Source organism: Ursus maritimus, unplaced genomic scaffold (genome assembly GCF_017311325.1).
Source record: "Ursus maritimus isolate PB19 unplaced genomic scaffold, ASM1731132v1 scaffold_28, whole genome shotgun sequence".
Lineage (NCBI taxonomy): Eukaryota > Metazoa > Chordata > Mammalia > Carnivora > Ursidae > Ursus > Ursus maritimus.
The window spans coordinates 23,488,177-23,508,652 of record NW_024425341.1 but is presented as its reverse complement, the minus strand read 5'-3'; the positions used below and the strand labels follow the sequence as shown (position 1 = coordinate 23,508,652).

Below are 20,476 nucleotides of genomic sequence, written 5' to 3'. Positions count from 1 at the left end.
TAAATCACCCAATCTAGGGTACTGTATTAGGATAGCCTGAAAGATCTAAGATACACCCTGTATCAGACGCTTACATCCTAGAGGTCTGTGTCTACTTCTCTGTCTTTTTCAAGCCCGGGCAATAGGGTCATCATATAGTCAGTCTACCATTGGTACACAGACAATTGTCAGGGGTCTGCATCTACTTCTCTGTACTCTTCAACTGCCACAGAACAGGGTCATCATATAGTTAATGGACCATTGTTACATAAACGATGGGTAGGACATCATAGAATAGGGATATTGAGAAAGCAGAGGTAGGTCAACCTACAAAGTGATTTTCAAAAGATGTATATTGTGGTTTATTTTTGTTTATTTATTAGTTTTTATGGAATATTTGTCATGGATAAAACTCCCTGCAGAAGCCCAATATATCATGCAGATAAAAATAGAGTTGGTTGAGCTTCAGGAGCTCTAGATGTCCATCCTAAGCCTTCCACTTCTACTAAATGCTAGGCAGTGGGAAAAGAGACAATGCATGGATCCCAAACAGTGCATAAGGAGCACCAAGAGAGCAGGTAAGTAGGGACACCAAAAGACGTCATCAGGAAAGAACAGAAAAGGCAACCCAACAGCTTGAATGTCTTAAAAATAGCATGGTGCATGGGAAAGGACCACACTGGAAAAACACCCACCTGGGTACCTGCTGATGGATCCTACTGATCAGTGGGACAGGTAAACCCACAGTGAAGCTGTGACAAAGTAAATGCTGTAACAGACGTAGGAACACGGCACCAGGGGAACAAAACCAGGGAAGAACTAACTGTGCCTGGCAGAGTCAGCAAAGGCTTCAGAGGGGGAGGCTCTAAGCATCGCTTGGAGTTCTGCATTCAGTGGAAGGAGAGTGAGCACTCTGGCAGAGAAGCACAGAGACATCATCCAAGGCATGGCAAGGTGGTCTCTTCAGCTAAGGAATAATGAGAGGCTTCCAGGAGGAGATACCAGCAAAGTAGTTGGCCAGAGATCCAGCTAGTGACTGAGTACCTGCCATGTGCTACGCATGTTCAAATGGAACCCATGTGGGCATGGTCTTCATTTTTTTTTTTCTCTTTGGAAGAATTCAAGCATTGACCTAAAGCTATTTTATTCTTCAGACCAGTTCTTCAGAACGTTTTAATAGGCAAATGGTAAGACCAGACTTCTATATCTCACCCACCCGTCTGGGTGTGTGGTGTATACATGAATGGAGAGGGAAACGGGGATCAAAACACCTGACAGCAGAACACTTATTTACGGGAGGAATTGGAAGGTCCAGCCTCACAGTGACCGAGGAAGACATGGAGTGAAGGCCGATTTAAGATACAGTTAGGAGATTCATTTAGGAGAATGTCAATGTGACGTTCTTCCCCAACAATGTGAAGCCAGTGCATATTCTTTCTTTCAGAAAATGCTTTTGTAGGTAGAAAAGTAGCAAGAGATGAAGCGAAAAAATCAACTTATAGAATTACTTCTCCAGAACCCATCCATCCTCTCCTCTGTGTACCCCCAATTGACATATCAATCTTCTTATAAAAAGAAAGAAGACTTACAGACAGAGTTTTTATGGCTACTGTCCTTGCTGGGCATCATCTTGACTCCTCTTGACTTCAGTTCAATTGCCTTTTTCACTGAAAGAAACCAAATAAAGCCATTAGTAGGTAAGACTCAAAGAGATACCATAAACTAGTGCTTTAGCCTCACGGCATTTCCAGTCATGACGGTTAACCTATCAAGCTCTGGAAAAGGGGACACATTCTAGGAGGTTAATGATGCAAAGAAAATGAAGTATAAGAGCTTGTGAAGTAATTAATAGAAAGCTATCAAACAGCAAGATCATATCTTATAACAGCAGTGTCAGAAGCTAGAAATAACATGTGAAATGGTTTAGCTTCTCCATCTGAACTTACCACTAGCAATGGCAAATCTAGAAATCATGATCGTTCCACCAAGTACTCAGGGGGATTGCTCTCTAGACATACGTGTAGTGACGATAGAGCTTTCTAAATTTGCTACATTCATGATAATTTTTAGATAAAATTGAAAGCTGCTCATTTATTTATTCATGTAGTTATTTGATCACTCAAAATTTAGCAAATATGTATTGATGGGGAGCTGACATGGGAAAGCATGTTCTGAGTACTGGGGATAAGATATTCAATAAAATGTGAAATAAAAGAATGTTAATCCTTCCAGACGCTTATTACCTATAGACAACAATAACAACAAAAAGCACATATGAGATTGGTTTCTAAGGTCATAGTTCTCAGGCTTAAATTTAAGTAATTTAATTATTCTAGGTCCTGCATCAGACACTTAAAGAAGTTCCTCTTTTCTGGTCATTTCTGGAAAAAAAAAAAAATAGGAGGCATTTATGGGAAGAAAACAGAAAATAATACTTTAAACGTTTATGTTTTAAATATTGAAATTGTATTCCTGTTATTTAAATTAAAATATTTTAATAATATTTATATTAAAAACATGTAATATTTAATTTAAACAGTTATGATTTACATAAACGTGACTGGACCTAGAGTAGCTGAAAGCATGCAGACCTGAGTTCAAATCTTTGCTAAAAACTTGGTAGCTATGTGGTCTGGATAAGTTACTTAACTCAGACTCTGTTAAACTATCCGTAAAGTGGGTGTGTGGTTAATTTAATGAGTCAGCTTGACTGGGTTACAGAGTATCCAGATATTTGGTCAAACAGTATTCTGGGAGCTTCTGTGGGAGTGTTTTTGAATGTGATTAATGTTTAGATCAACTGGGGCACCTGGGTGGCTCAGTCAGTTAAGCTTCTGACTCTTGATTTCAGCTCAGGTCATTATCTCAGGATCATGAGATCGAGTCCCGCATTGGGTTCCAAGCTCAGCATGGAGTCTGCTTGGGATTCTCTCTCTCCCTCTGCCCCTCCCCCATTCTCTCTAATAAATAAATACATAAATAAATAAATAATCTTTTAAAAAGAACATTTAGATCAACTGAGTAAAGCAAATTGCTCTCCCTAATGTGGGTGGGCCATATCTAATCAGTAGATGATCTGAATAGAAAAAAAAAAAATGCTGACATTCTCCTGAATAGTAAAGAATTCTTCCTGCCAGACTGCTTTTGTATTGGGATATTAGTTTTTTGTTTTGTTTTGCTTTTTTTCTTGCATTAAAATTCAAACTGAAACATCAGCTCTTCTTGGGTCCTGAGCTTGCCAGCCTCTGGACTGGGACTACACCATCAGCTCTCGTGGTTCTCTAGCTTACCCTCCCACTCTCCGGATCTTGGAACTTCTCAGCTTTCATAATTGTGAGAACCAATCTCTTATAAAAAATCATATACATCCTATTAGCTCTGATTCTCTGGAAAGCCCTAATACAACAGGCATGCTGATATTGAAAGCAGACGTACGGAAACTGTGTAAGGAAGGTTTAGATGTAGTGAATGTAATACCGGGTAGCAGACTATCCTGAACATGGTAGACTCAGTCCATGATGGTGCTTGCTATTACTTTCCTAGCTCTGCGGTCAGATGTTTGCCCTAGCTGTGGCCCCAGAAATTGTCCTCTGGGATTGTCCTTCCGTGGCATTGTCACTGAAACTCTGTTCCCTTTCCACTCTGCCACCATCTGGATATTGGATTTTCTGACCCTCTGGTGACGAGGTCTCTGCAGCTCTGCTTCTCAGAGTCCCATACCCCACTTCTCACCTCACGCTTCACAAGGACATTGGCTAACAACTTACATTTTGAGAAGCATCTTCAAACACTATGGTTTTTAATTCTCTCACAACTCATGTATATTTTATGCAGACCTTTATTCATATTAGAAAGCCAGGAAACCAAGGCTCAAAGATTTGATTAAAGTGCACAGGGGGTAAGATGTATAACTTGGAAGGAAGCTGAACATGGAAGACAGCCTTGGACGTGGCCTTCAAAGTCAATTGAGTGTCACCAAAGTTAAAGGAAAACCTTTGTCTATTGATACTTTTTTTTTTCTTTTTGAAATAGAATACAAGCTGATTCTCATTTCTCACCTCCCCCTTAAAAAGCAAGATTTTACATTTGAGTAAAGAGGTAGTTCCTCCATGTTGGCATTGACAACACCTTTCCAGGTGGAAGGGAGCTTGGAAAAAACCTCCCCCAAGGAAGGAATCACAGGAAGTTGCTTTGGAAGGAGTGGGAAATGTTGGCAGTTGAGCAGATTCAGGATTTGGGGATTTGGGAGTGGCCAAGACAGAGCTCCACCAGATGAGTTATGTGAGGGGTGGTGGCTTTCACCAAGGCTGAGATGCACAACAACCACAGGTAAGATATTGTGGCAGGGGATCTGGACATTTAGGAACTGGCTGCCAAGGCACTGAGAACGAGGCAGGGAAGGTCTATCTACAGGCTGCTGGGTCAGTAGACATGGGGTGCGGGGTACTAGAGGACTTAGGAGCACTCCTGCAATGGGGAAGCACCAGCCTGAAATACGGTGGGTGCTGTGTGACCTGGTATGTGTCAGGAAAGGGGAGAAACCCGGGAGAAACTGACACTGGATGTCCACCAGCCACGAGAAAAGAGGACTTGAGTCAGATATGATTGTAGGTAGTACTGTCACTATTGACCTTCACTTTGGAACCAATTCATCACCATTATACCAAAATAATGGCAAGTTGGTACTATTTCTACCTAAAGGACTGTTGAATCAGTTTTTTTTCCCCAAGATGTTCTTATTCCCATGATCTCTTTTGATGATTCTACATGTTTAGTGGGATATGGAGGTTGCGAGCCTTCCCCTCTTGTCATCATCCAAAGGGGTCTGGCATTGGACTTTGAATCCTACCCCCATTCATATGATCATGTAACCTGACAAATCACTTAAATACCATAAACTCGGTTGTTGAAACTTTTCAATGAGCGTGAGTCCCTTTCCTGTGAATTTCACCAGGTGAATAGGGGGAAAAGGGAAGTAGTTTATAGACTTTGAAGAGCTCTTCCCAACAGTGTGGATGAGAAATGAGGAAATTAGCCCAATGTGGTTATACGGCCGAAGCAGGTCATTACGGCCAATGCCGTAGCCAACCATGAGTGATGCAACTGCAAGTACCCTGTGCCTCGCTGAGGCTCGTTAGGACCTCAGGGAAGCCCAGGTTTGCTGCCTTCTCCTCCTCCCAAGGGTGCTAACCGTAAAGAACATCTCCCATGGAGCATCCTGCTACCTAACATCCAGCTGCCCAGTGGAGAACCAACAGCGGGCACCAGGAGTCAGTCTCCCCTCCCTGTGCCCTCCTCATCTGCCCTTTGCCTCATCCTTATCTCTGTGGGGTGGGAAAATGAGGTCTGGCACCTGCTCTCAGCACAGCGCTGTTGGCTGCAGTGATCTTGTCTGTCAGAGTCCTTGGAAGGATGTTTTAATTTGAACTGGTGAATTCTTTGGTGTGTGTCACCCATCATAACCACTTTCTTGTGCTGAAATAACTTTGTCTTGAAGTTACTCAGGAGAGAGGAGATGAATGCACAATAAATAATGAACAGAAGAATCAATGGGAGATAATAAAGAGCATAAAACTAAAGCAAATGTCACCCAAAATAAACAGATAGAACAAACAGGACTCGATGCACTCAGAAAATAAAGAGAAATAAAAAGAGTAGCTTTCAGGGTACAATAATGGTATTTAAATATATAAGACCGATCTGGGAGTCTGATAGATTCTGGAACTTTGCAAATAAGTATATGTAGTTGTGTGAAGCTAAATCCACCAAGGACTTTTTTTTTTTTTTTTCAATAAGATGGTCAGGCCCTGCTGAAGACAATATGCTCCACTGAGTCCTGATTTGTTTCAAATCACTGGGTCTTCTGACTGCACAGCACTAGCTCTGTGCAAAGTTGTCAAGAAAGGACAGTTGACTTCTGCATCCTCCAACAGTCCCTCCTCTCATGGTCCCCTCTTTTCCTCCATCCAGGGTCCTACTGCTCCTCCCCCGCCTCCCCTCAGACCTGGACTCAGAGTTCCTCTCACCGGGAAAAATGCAGGAGGTGAGGAAGAGCATGGGGCAGGCAGATGGGGGCTTCTACAGAAAGATGGCTCTCTCAGGACAAACTGCCAAGAGCTTGAAGTTGTCCATGGATAAAAGTGGTTAGCCCATTCATTCTCAAGTCTTAGAATAAATCATAAAATCACATGTCCTGATTGATAACAATAAGGATTCTTGGGTCAACCTCAGATGTATGGAATTAGGAACTCTAAAGCTAGACTTGGTCTCCATATTTTTAGCACAGCTACCCAGTTTTGCTTTTTTTATTTTTTATTTTTTATTTTGTTTTTCTTCCTCTTCATTAGTTTGTTTTTGGGGGGAAGAGGCAGCTGGATAAATGCTAACCTTAGAGTCTGAGACTCACTGGTCTATCTTACCTCAGATCATTTCTCAGTAATCCAGATTCTATGGCCTCAAATAGCTGTCATCAGTCCCTCCTTTCTTATAAGCACATTTAAGAAAGTAAAAAATTCTAGGGACAATATTTGCAGATTAACAGCAAGTATATGTTATTTTGTTTCATTTGTTTGCTCTTTTTATTTTTGCTTTAACTATAATCTCTCAGGGTAGGAGAAGAAAGGGAAGAAGAAAGGGGGGGTAAACAGAAGGGGGAATGAACCACGAGAGACTATGGACTCTGGGAAACAAACTGAGGGCTTCAGAGGGGAGGGGATGGGGGAATGGGATAGGCTGGTGACAGGCCCGTATTACAGAGGGCACATATTGCATGGTGCACTGGGTGTTATATGCAAGTAATGAATCATGGAACTTTAAACCAAAAACTAGGGATGTACTGTATGGTGACTAACATAATATAATAAAAAATATTGTTATAAAAAAATAAAAATAAAATAAAATAAAATGGCAATGAGGTTACAAAAGATTGAAAAAGAGCAACAACAAGGATATGTTATTTTGTTTCTCTTTTTGTTTGCTCTTTTTGTTCTTTCTTTAAGTATAATCTCTCAGGATTAGGTTAAACCTCACTTCAGGTAGTTTGGAAATTTGAGAGAACCACCACCATATTGAAATGACAGTGGGAAGGGGGGAAAGATGGCGGAGGAGTAGGGGAGCCTATTTCAATCGGTCCCCTGAATCGAGCTGAATATCTACCAGGCCATTCTGACCACCGGCGAAATCAGCCTGAGATGTAAAAAGATATATCTGGATCTCTACAAACAGAACTTCTCCGGCAGTTGCTCTCCAGGTATGAAGGGGGAGCCGTGATTCCACAGGCAGATACAGGAAGATAAACAGAAGGGGGAGGGAGCCTCCGTGAACTTGCACCAGGAAGGCAAAAGCATCTTCACTGGGGACCAGGGCACAGAGTCGCAGACTGGGGCAGGGAAAGGTCATAACCATGATTAAAGTGGCAATGAGGTGAAAGAGAAATATTACTGTTCCTATATAATGCAACTGCTTTCTCTATCCTTTCCAAAGGGAACATCCATGCCTTCTTGTGTCAGTGATTGGCTCCTAACCAAGCTCAGTCCTGGATGCTTCCCAGGTTCCCTCCCCTGTCCCTGGCAAGAGACATCACAGAGCTTCTCACGCTTATTAGACCTCTGCTAGGAAGTCAAGTCATATCTTCTATGACTGATACCCCTGGAGCTTCCTGTACCAGTGTCTAAAACAGTGCTTTCCCTGTAATGGAGAGCTCAGATCATTTCAAGTAAGTAAGAGAAATGCAAAATTGTTTCACACAAAATTAATGCACTAAATACAGGTCCAGAAACCACTGAGAAATCTCACAAACCACAGAAGAAATTGTTTCATGCATATACACCAACTAGGAACACATCTGAAGAACTCAAGATTTGCCATTAAAAATAGAAACCCTGTTTATTGTACTTAGTATTGACCCAGGGGATTCTCATAATTTCATTAATTTTATTAATTTAATATAAAAGTATATCTAATATATATAGGTATATAAAACACAAGTATATGACATGTATACAAATGAAACTGAGCTTTCTTATTGTCAGAAATATTTTTGTTCTGTTCATCTTGCAGTTATTTAATCAATAGGTTTTTATTAAATTTGATAAGCAATTATAGCCTATAAGCTATTAATCTTCTGTATCTATGTTGTCCTTTTATATCGTCCCCTTAGTAAATATGATTTATTTCAAATTTCATTTTTTAGGTCAATTTATTCTTGAATTAGTAGAAACAGCATTCTTTAAAAAATTTTTTTGGTTCATGCATTGTTGGGAACATTTTCTGTTAGAGATAACTAAACTTGGATTATCTGATTTTTGTCAATCGTTTTTGAACAGAAAAATAAATGTTTTGGAAGTAATTTATCTTGAGGAATTCCCGTGGCTTGCATGCTTTTATTGTAAGGCTTACTTTTCCCCCTAAGAACATTTATACCCTAATTTTTAGAAATGCTTTCAAAATATTCAATTGCTTCATTAATAGAGCTAATCACCTAGCACCCACAGCCAAATCGTTTAACATTTCTTCATTAGCTTTCATTGTTGTTTATGAGTGCTCAAAATTCAAATCACTTTAAACACACATTAAAACATTTTTGTTATTCATTTATTTTTAAGTTTTATTTATTTATTTGACACAGAGAGAGCACTAGCAGGGGGAGCTGCAGAGGGAGAGGGAGAAACAGACTGCCCGCTGAGCCAGGCTTGATCCCAGGACCCTGAGATCATGACCTGAGCTGAAGGCAGACGCTTAACCAACTGAGCCACCCAGTTTCTCCTAAAATTTTTTTAAACTACAAAGCAAAATGCATCCATAGTTACACAACCTAAGAATCACTAAATATCTATGTATTGACTCAATTTCCTATTGTTAGTTAATTATTAAAGTACGGTTCCTGTGGACCCCGATGAACATCAGTGTAAGCATATACTCTAATTATGGCTGTTATCATGGAAGGTGGAGTCATTCTCCTGGCTAACACCGGAATCTCCACATCCACACCACAGCTCAGCACCAGAAAACATCATGCTGGAATTTTTCCTCCTTTTGCATAATCCTTTTTCTTTTTTGCTGGATCAATTACATTATCATGCAAACATGTTGTTTTGCTTTGCTTCCCATCATTATAAACAGAACAAAACCAAGGAGCAGCAAGAAAGTAAGCATGCAAAGAGACTGAAGAGTTCCATGGTCCATACTCCCCTATAGAGGACACCATCCCTGTTCTGTCCTTTCCTAGGGAGCAGGGAGAGGAAAGTCCTCAAATGAACTGTTATATTGGTACAACAGTCCCCTCCTTACCTGCAGAAATAGTTCCAAGACCCCAGAAGATGCCTGAAATGGCAGACAGCACAGAACCCTATCCGATCTATGATTTGTCCTATATGCACACACCTATAATAAAGTGTAATTTACAAATTAGGCATCATAAGTAATGACGTAGGCTTTGTGACCTAGGTTGTTGGGGATGTTCCGATGTTTCTTCAGGAGGCGGAGCCTCTGCTTCCCACTTAACCCCCCGGGGGACTGAGAAGGGAAAGCCAGGCACCAGAGAAGGGAGCTGCTGTGCCCCCTCCCATCCTCTCTGGAATCTGAAAACAGCCCTGAATTAGATGAGCCCTATGTTCCCTGCTGCTAAACCTTCTGGTCATTTCTCCACTAGCACTCCCCCACTGTAGCGGTGATCCAGGTGACCCAGTCAGCTCCTGCTGCACAAGGGTGCCCACGCACCCCCAGAGCATACAGGCTCCCAACTGTCCCCCCAGCTCACTGGCCACTCCTTGTCCCCAGACTTCCTGGTTTATTGTCCTGTACTTAAACTTTCCCTGTAACTCCCTGGGCCAATATTCAACAGAAGTATTGAGGTCATGCACTAAAATATCATTACTGTTATGTTATTATTATTGAGTAATCATTTTTAAAATTATTTTTATTTAAAACTACAAAAAGTACAGTGTATACATCCTGTTTTATCCCATCACAATGTTGTAAGAGTTACACTGTAATTACAATCCTTTCCAGCAAAATATCAAGTCACAATGAGGTTAAATAATTTATCCTAGGTTACACAGTTTGAGTGACAGAGCTATTATCAGCGCTGGCGTCTGATTTGGGGCCAGTGCTGCCTCTTTTATAAGTTATACCACTTACTTTAACCACACTTTACATTTCAAAATTTTATTTTTATAAGCATTTTGTTACAATATGTAATACTTAAATATTTGTATATTAGTAGACATGTCTCTTTTTTTAAGATTTTTATTTATTTGTTAGAGAGAGAAAGCACAAGCAGGGGTAGTAGCAGGCAGAGAGAGAAGCAGGCTCCCCGCTGAGCAAGGAGCCCCATGTGGGACTCAATCCTGGGACCCTGGGATCATGACCTGAGCCAAAGGCAGAAGCTTAACTGACTAAGCCACCCAGGCGTCCCTAGATATATCTTCTTATAACATTAAATTTTCAAAATCAGAATGTGATTTGCTCTTTAAGTAATTACTGAAGAAATCATTTAATGAACTTGTATGCTAGTTGCTTTAACATCTGTTAATATTGCTCCTATCGTGACAAAAGATAGGCACTGAGTCACACACACAACGTTAGTTTTCCTTTCCTATAGAATGTTTTTACTTATGATTGAGTAGTATGTGGACATGGCAGAAAATTTGGGAAAACCTAAAAATTATCAGAAAGAAAACAAAAGTGACTGAAAAAAATCACCTAAAGATGACTACTGTTTTCACTTTTTATGTATTTATTTCCAATCCTATCTATGTGCATAGCATATGTAAGTTAGTAGGGATATAGAGGTAAAGACACATATATGATATTTATAGAATACAAATAAAACTGTAAATACATTTTTATTCTGCTTTTATGACTGCTTTGAGCATTTTTCCTTGTCATTACATAGTTTATATTTTTAAATCAGATTTACTGAGGTCACTGAATAGTTTTGAAAAAAATGCTTTCCATATATTTAGTTCCTTTATGATCAGACATTAGCTTTTTCTCACTTCTTACAATTGTATATAACACCAAATACCTTTTGACCATATCAGCAAGCTCTGACCACTTTCATGGAATAAACTGCTAGAATTAATATTCTTTAGTCAAACCTTTTAATCTGTTGTATTAAAATGATTTTTAGAAAAATTGTACCAGTTTACGTCTGCAGTTTATTTAGAAAATATCTTGATTATAACACCTTTGCCAATGTTGAATTTTAGCAAAAAAAAAAACAAAAAAAAAAAAAACGTTTACTAACTTGGCAGTTGAAAATGCTATCCATTTTTATGAATTTAAATTAATGAATGTGCTTATTCATTTATTCTTTGAGATAACTCTTACTATCATTATCTCATGGTCCATACATCATTTTATGGGGAGCTTATTACTACCATAATATATTTTATATATTTATATATACAAAGTACGTATATATACATACTACTATATATATACTGCTCTTTCTTTATTAGGTTATTTTGCCAGCAGCTCTCTTTGTAAGTTTGACCATAACTAAATACTCCTACATTTTCTCTTAGATTTTGTGATGTCCTTAAATATGGACCTTTGAGGGTCACTAATACCCAAGTTATAGGAATTACCTTCTCAAATTTCATTATTACTTTTCTTGTTTTTCATCAGCCAGAGTCCTTTCTTTGTTGAAGAAATCACCTTCTAAGGTTGGTGTTATAAGGAATCTTTTGCACCTGGGAAGTCTGAGATATTTATTCACTATACAATGTTCAAAGATTGATTATTGATATGTTTTGTTGGCTGGCTATCAGAATATCAGAATTGACAGCACTATTAAATTGGAAGATAAATCTTTCTTATGGGAAGTTATATTATTGCACCAATGATCTTGTCTAGGGAGTCCAAGGATTAGTGTGGGATACCCACGCAGACTTTGTTATTGGATTCTTTACCAACTTAAAGGTAATTACAATAAAAGTCTTTATTGGAAGGAAGAAAATTAACTTTATTTGTCTCTCTGTACTTAACAAATCATGGACCTCAATTAAATAATATACTTCCCTGTAATTTAAGTTATCAGGGATAAGAACTTTTAGGATTTAACTTGGAACACATTGGGATTGAAAGGCGTTTTTCTTAGCTCTGTAGTGATTTATTGTTTTTTTTCCCCCCCAACAGAAGTTATTTCAGGTCATTGTCTTCAAAACAGAGGGGATGGAGAGGACGAAAGGATACAAGAGGGGAGAAGGAAGGCATACCAATTGGAGACATTCTGGAGAAAGGGAGAAGATGAAGAAGAAGAAAGAGGAGGAGGAGGAGAAGGAGGGAGGAGAAGAGTTACATCATGTGCCCCGGAAACAGCTTTTCTCACTTCATCATCTTCCATGTGTTAAGATGTAGAATTTAGCCAGAGGGTTATTACAAGCAGAACTATTTCAGAAAATCCACAGTTTCCAATAAAGGTTCTGTGCCTTTTTTCCTTAACACACTCCTCGTGTCTGTATTTTACCTCATGGAAAGACTGTCCACCGCCATGTCCCCAGCTCTCCCAGCTGGGTTCTGAGCAGCCACCTTGCTCAGTAGCACGTGCCCCCACTTTGTGAAATGGCGACCGTCCTAAGAAATCTGGGGCTCTGAGCTTCAGTCTCACTTTGGAGATTTTCTGAAATCCTAAGCCAAGGCCTCATCCTTTTTCTCATCAGATAAATGAAGGGCTTGAATCTCCAGGAGCCTGACACTGTACTTCCTTGTTCTAGGCACACAATGGAGATGGTATTTACTTCAGAGCAGAGTCCCAGCCTTCTCTCTACCGTTTATTACAAGGTGGACTTCCGTGTCTTCTTCTGAAAGGTAAGGGTGACGGTGCGTCTCTTGCAAGAGCAGTACTAGGAGTGAACAACATGCCCTGTACATAGTGGAAAGCATGCTGCTGGGCTGGACTGTTGGGGAAGGTTGAACGGGTGTGGACTTAGCTCACATAGAATGCACTCTGTGCTGGCACTGGGCACTCGGTATGCACTGCGCTGTATACTGCTGTGGTCCACATGTTTGTGTCCCTCCCCCATTCATATGCTGAAGCCCTAACCCCCAATGTGATGCTGTTGGGAGGCGAGGAATTCAGTAGGTGATTAGGGAATGAAATTAGTGTCCTTATTGAAGAGGTCAGAGAGATCACTTATCCCTTCTGTGATCTGTGAGCCAGAAAATGCACCCTCACCGGAAACTGCATCTTGGACTTCTCAACCCCCAGAACTGTGAGGAATACTTATGTGTTGGTTATAAGTCCCCCAAGACTGTGGTAATTCGTTATAGCAGCCTGCACAGACAAAGACATATACTGAGGGCAGTTCCAGGTTTACATTTGTCTAATCCATGATTCTTTTAATAGGAAAGCCCTCGCACTTAGACAACATTGATTTTGGAGTTCAATGTGAGATCTAATCAACACTCTGAAACTTGTTATCGCTGTCACCTTGACAGGTTAAGATGTGGGCAAACCTCAGGTTCCTCTTCTGTTTAGTAAAGATGAAGTCTCCTGCCTCACAGAGTTGTGAGAATAAATGAGATAACAAATGAAAGCAATTCTGGATTGCATTCATTGTGAAGTGTTATTGTGTTTCTTTCCTTAACTTCTTCCCTTAACTTCACCACTGACAGGAAGCTGGGGAGCAAACTCTAAACACCCTGAATATCGTCCCCAAGGAATTAGGACCAGGTCTTGTCGTCTTAATTTCTAGCAGAGAAATTGGTATGTGTATAATCATTAAAACAAACAAAGAAACAAACCTAATGATAAATAAATAATAAAACATCCTGGTTTTATTATTTATGGTTTAAAGAAAGCACAATTATTTCTAGATTAAAAAAATATGTTAGTTACAAACTCCCCATAAAATTATATATAGACCATGAGACAATAATAGTAAGATAATCTTAAAGAATAATTGAATAAGCACATTGATTGTTTTAAAAACAAATAAAGGGCACCTGGATGATGCACTCAGTTAAACTTCCAACTCTTGGTTTTGGCTCAGGTCAGGATCTCAGGGTCATAAGATCAAGCCCTGCCTTGGGCTCCACGCTCAGCTTGGAGTCTGCTTGGAATTATCTTTTTCCCTCTGCCTCTGCCCCTCCCACTCATTCTCTCTCTCTCTGTCTCTCTAAAATAAATAACTCTTTAAAAAATAAATGCAAATAAAAATGAGATCGAATTTTTCAAGTACCAAGTCAGTACACATGTTTTTTTTTGTATGCTAAAACTCATTGTTGGCAAAGGTGCTACAGTCAAGATATTCTTATATACAACGGATGAGGTGGACAAAGTGAAGCTTTTCTTTTTTTTTTTTTTAATTTTATTTATCTGAGAGAGAGAGTGAGAGAGAACACAAACCAGGGGAGGGGCAGAGGGAGAGGGAGGAGCAAGCTCCCCGCTGAGCAGGGAGCCCCAGGCAGGACTAGATCCCAGTGGGTTCATGACCTGAGCTGAAGGCACATGGTTAACCATCTGAGCCACCCAGGTGCCCTATAGTGAAGCTTTTCTAAAAAACAATTTACTGATGTGGGTGAGGAGTCTTGACCAAAGGATCCTAATTCTAGCTATTTATAGAAGAAGAAATTGGGTAGAGGAAAGGAGGGAACCTGCTGGAACATCTCTCTGGCCACTCTTGGTACCCCCCCCCACTTTTGTTTGTAAGATTGGTAGAAGGTGTTTACTACATGAAGCTCAATGTCAACTATCTGCATAAGGTCTTCAGTATATACGTGTATCCTTTCAGATCAGGTGAGCAACGCTAACGATAAACTCTCTGATAACCATTTCTTCCCTCCACCATAGACTGTTCCATGCCTCTAACTGGCGTAGGGCATTCAGCAGGTGCTGAAGCTCTGAAGCCCGGATGGTATCTCCCAGTAGGAGCATGCGCAGGGTATCTGTGGCCCATCTTTATTCTTCCACGTAAAGATAGGAGCATACTTCTCTTCCATGACCCCTGGGGAAGCTCAAAGGATTCCTAGTGGTAGCCATGCAAGCAGTGCTGGGTATCTGGCTTCATGGGGCGGTGGTGTAAAGCCTTCAGACGTGGGCTCTGTTCACAGCAGCCCACGCGAGGGGAGCATCTGTGTCTTTTGAATAATGGAAGGATGAGCTGTAGTGAGAGCCACAATTTCTTCCTCTAGTCTCTGCACAATTCTCAAACCCACACTTTTCACTGGAAATCCAAAGTCCAGTGGTTTGTCTGCCCCTCCAAACAGGGATGAGTGTGCATGGGGGCACAGGACTGCAGATTTTCCCTAGTGAGGATGCCCAGGAACTGATTGGACAACCTCTCTACTCAGCTTTTGATATTCAGCCCTGGCCAATGTCTTACCAGGAGTACACCACAAAGCCCCAGGAAGTTTGTCAGTTTGGCTTCAGCCACTGAGAACGAGAAAACCTCCAATATTCTAGTGCACGGCAGGAGAGAGAAATCTATTTCTAGAATTTTTTCTTTATGCATTCTAATTATCTTAGCTGCTTAAAATGGCTTCCTCCCTCTTTACTTTTACCTTAATTTTTCTTATTTTGTAAGTACTATTATTTTGCTGTTTTCCCCCAATGCTTTGAGAAAGCCTCATTAATTTCATTAAATGGTATATTAAATCAAACCTAATGTGGTGATAAAAAGGGACAGAATTGTAAAATCTTTACATGGGAATAATAAAATTTCTCTCTGAATGAGCCATCCTAAGCCACTTTTGAGTAATTAATCACAGGGCATTTTCTGAGAGATACTGTATGAGGGAAACAGCAGAGCAAGAAGAACCCCACATAGCAGTGGACACTGTCTAATGAAAAACATTGGCAGACTCGCAGAGACCTTCCTCTTCCCACCATCACTGAAACCCACAAAAGCCTATTTAAAGGGGGCAGATTTAGTGTATATTGTACGTGTAGGGATTTGTCAAAAGCTTATACAAACACCTGTTGTAAGGGATGGAAATGAAAATATCTTTAGTTTGGGGAGGCAAACATCTGAAGGCAAAAATAAGTTTAAATATATTGGCATCAGACTTCCATAAAAGTTCAGATGAACCTGAAAGTAGATTTAGTAGTTTGAAGCCAGGAGAGCTGAGGAATCAGCATACTGCTGAAATCACTTACCTAGCCTAAATCAAAGACAGTGTCTGCCCCAACCTAAGATCTAAAACCATTCCTGCATGAAAATACTTTGCTCTCTTATTTTGGACCTTTTTTTCTGATCTTCTTACCTTCTTACCTCCTGCCAACATCCCCCCAAATTTTGCCGTTAAAAACTCATCTTAGGAAAAACAAAAAACAACACAGTGGGCAAAGTCCCTATGAGTATAAATGTTCAACTAGGGTACGGAGTTTGTACGTTGTAGCACAGGCTTCTGGAAGCTGCCCTGGAGTAGCTTTTTTGTGGGCTCGAGGTTATGAACTGAAGTTCTTTTAGGTTAGGTTTTCTAATCAGATCATTATGCAAAATATAATTTTTTAAACTTTGGTTTGTGTTCTGAACAAGTGGAAGAAAAATCTTCCATATGATGAGATGTGGCAGACTAGAGAACGCAAGGTTGTGCAGGAAAATGATGCGGTTTGGGTGTGGCGAGTTTGGTATGCCTATTCCTAGACGTGGAGGCAAGAATTTGGTAGCATGAGACTGGGGCAGGAGACTAACGTGGGGGCTACTTATCGGCCTCCAGACACTACTGAAAAGAGATGAGATGCACCATGGTACTGTTCTCAAGGAGCAAGGCACATGGCGGAGGTCGCCAGGACCGTTTCAGGGGACGATTAGATCAAAGCTGTTCCCACATTCATACGGAGATATTTGCTTGTTTCCCTGTGTACAAAGGCAGAGGTAGCTAACACTGCCGTGCCTCAGCATGAATCAAGACAGGGGCACCAACAGCCCTCATAACCACCGTGTTGTATCAGTTCACTTAACATGACACTTCAGTTCACTTAACAATGCCAAGGATGAAGCAAGGAAAATAACTAATTTCATTCAATCTCAACCCTTCAGTGCATGTCCTTTTAATGTACTGCTTGGTGAAATGGAAGTACTTATTAAGGCCTTCTGCTGCATGACAAAATGTGGTACTTGTCTTGGGAGAAATACTTGCTCAGTTCTTTGATTTTGGAGATGCACTGTCTGCTTTTCCATGGAACACCATTTTTACTTGAAAGAAAGATTAACAGACTATGGTGACTATACTACATGTGACTGCTTCATAATAAATTACTGCAAACTTTGTGCCTTAAACCCGCTGCAGGACATTGACTCACAGTTCTGTTGGTCCGAAATCCAGGTGCAGCTCACCTGGGGTCTCTGACACTCAAAAGAGGAGACCCAGCTGACTTCTTACCCAGGGGCCTTTGGAAGAACCTTCTTCCAGGTTCAGTCAGGTTTTCTGGTGAAACCAAGATGCAGTGGTTATTGGATTGAGGTCCCTGTCTTGTTGTTGAGCAGGGATTCCCAATGGTTACCTGCCATTCCCTGCCATGTGGCCCCATCCACCTTCAAGGCAATGGAGAATCACCCTCATGTTGAATCTCTCACATGAACTGTCCCTTGTTCTAGGAAGGGCCCGTGGGAAGGGTTCATGTGAGAAAGGGAGAGAATGTCCCTTTTTTGAAGCCAGCTGTGCCACAAAGTGTAACCTAATCAGAGGAGGGAAAAGTCATATTCACTCAATGGGTGTGTATGATACAAGGTCATGGATCACTGAGGCCTACGTAGAATAATGTTTATCTTCAGATATTCAGATTTTCACAATTGGGTACTAGGTGATATTTACTTGAAAATGAACAGTCAGCTTTTGTCCCTGTAAGATAACTGGATAACATTTTTGCTGATGATGAAATTTGAGTTTTTAAGCAAATACTAGAATTTTAGAAATCCAGTATCTACCCCGATCTTTACAACTTTTAATATTTAGAGTTGTCTGAGGAAATAGTCAGTAATATTAACAAACGTAATTTTTAAAGATACTGTACAATATCTACTTAGATATTGATACCAACAAATGGAAAATCTGAATAACTCAGTGAACCAATAACTGTATAATGATCTGTGCACTGTGCAATGAAACCACACAAGGGTAAAATATCCATTTAAAAGGCAAAATTGACCAATGGATTTTATTATGGTAAAGTATAAAAACTTTTTGTAGTTTAAGATTCTGCATAGCCACTAATTTTTAGAAACACCCATTTATTCAGTTTGGTATAGTATTAAAGAATATCTACTAATTATCTAAAAAGATTTAAAATATTTCTCTATTTTCCAATTATCTACCTGTTTGCACTCTGATTTTCTTCATTCATTGACTTCAACCAAAACAATATGGAACAATGTGTTTAATATAGAAGTAGACGTGAATACCAGCCTCTTCCTCCTAGCCCCATGTTAAAATGTTTTGCAAAAATAGAAAATAGTGCTAATCTTTAAACAATTTTTGTTTTGCTCTTTGTTTTTGGAAAATGTAGTTATTCTCATAAAACCTGTGATTCTGTTAATGTTAATGGGTTTATTCTAGTCAATTTAAATGAAATGAACATTTTTAAATTTCTCTAAATATAGTTTCTAATATGTAAAACATTGGTAGCTATGATGCCCACACACAAAGGTGTTTGGTATTCTCAATAATCCTCAGTCGAAGGGCTTGAGAACCACTGCTCCAGGCTATAAAAGTAAACAGACAATGGAATGAGAACGAGTCTCTGAGTCATGCTTCACGTGCAAACAGGGCATTCACACTGGTGTCATGGCTGGAATTCAGGAGTCCATGAAGTAAAATAAGAAAAAAAGTTACATTTTTATTTCAACTAACTTTTTTTTTAAGATTTTATTTATTTATTCGACAGAGATAGAGACAGCCAGCGAGAGAGGGAACACAAGCAGGGGGAGTGGGAGAGGAAGAAGCAGGCTCATAGCAGAGGAGCCCGATGTGGGGCTCGATCCCACAATGCTGGGATCACGCCCTGAGCCGAAGGCAGACGCTTAACTGCTGTGCCACCCAGGTGCCCCATATTTCAACTAACTTATAATTGAAAATAAGCTTCCCCTTTATTTATGACTAAAGGCCATAAGCTATAGTAATATTAGCAGTACCTTGTTACCAGCAGAAATCACAGATATTTTCTTATCATATTAAGCAGTTATCACAGGTACCTGGCAATATGATTTTCAAATTCAGACTATCATGGCTATTAGACCCACCACTGGGTCCTGTTTAATAAAGAACCACATACATCACTATTTACAAATTCTCTTTTAAATATGTTGATGACTATAGTTCAATACAACTAGTTTTGTTTGGTTTCCTATTATTTTATTTTATGCATTTATAAATGATATTCTAAGAATAAGACCATAAACTGCTCCAGATTACTGGAGTAGCGTGGGAGCAATGCTAAGAACCCCTGGCATGGTAGTCGAGAAGATGAGTTTTCATCAAGGGATGCTAAGAAGTGAGCACCTAAGAAAAGCAATAAGGAAGCTGGTGGTACCCCTGAGGCTTTGTAAGATGATTGTTTCAAGGAAGCACAGTTATAAACAGAGCTAAGCACTGCTGGGAAGGCCCAGCAAACTAGCTGGGAATTGGTCATTGGATTTGGCAATGTAGAGGACAATGGTGACCTTGACAAGAGTGGTTTCATTCCCATATTGGGGACTGAGGCTTCACTGAATGGGTCTAGAAACATGAAGATTCTAGATGACCAGTATCAACATCAACTCTGAAAATTTTTGTTGGAAAGGGAAGCAAAGAGTTAGGGTGGTAGCTGGTAGAGATTATGGGGCCAGGGGAATGATTTTTTTTTTTTTTGTACTGCTTGTGTGTGTGTTAGTGTTCCCCTGACACCATATAGCAAGTTTGAGTTTAGTGGAAATGATCTAGAGGAGAAGAAAACACTGATGATTCAGGAGAGAGACGGTGTCAGGGAAGGGGTGTTGTCCTAGAATAAGGCAAGAGATGGAATTCAGTGTACCACTAGAGAGATCAGTGTCAGAGGAAGCAGAAGTGGTTGCCATGGCAATTGCAGGGACAACAGTGTGAGATGCTTGTGGCACTGTGTTCTTAGTGAGAACACTGGGAGAACTTGGGAGGACATGGAGACTTGGTCAGGAACTCGCTTAAGGACTCTGACAGTACCTCAACCACCTATCCACCTGTAGTGGTTTTTAAAAATATACCCCCCCCAACACATATATCCACAAGTTGTTTAACACTCCCATCAAAAAGTGCAAACTAATTCCCCTCCCTCTGATAGTGGGCCGACCTTGTGACTCACTTGTGCTGAGTAGAAAGAAAGTGGAAGTAATTGTTTGTAAATTTGGAGACTAGGTTCCCAAAAAGGCAATGCAGGTTCCCATCTGCTCTTTCTTTCTCTGTCTCTTTGTGTCTTTCTCTCTCTCTGCTCTGTCTCTTTCTCTCTGATATCTCACCTCTTGGGAAATTATCAGCTATGTCATGAAGACCCTCAAGCAGCCCCTGGAAAGTTGCACCGCTATGGACTGAATGCCCCCCA

General features: G+C 40.2%; 1 protein-coding gene across 1 annotated transcript in view; it reads right to left on the bottom strand.

Annotated features, from left to right (window-relative positions):
• Positions 1-20,476, bottom strand: part of CSMD1 (CUB and Sushi multiple domains 1) — a 1,580,412-nt gene that overhangs the window by 652,964 nt on the left and 906,972 nt on the right. The window contains exon 7 of the mRNA XM_040643176.1: positions 1,569-1,646. Within this exon, the coding sequence (XP_040499110.1) occupies positions 1,569-1,646 (78 nt within the window). The remainder of the gene's footprint in view (positions 1-1,568; positions 1,647-20,476) is intronic.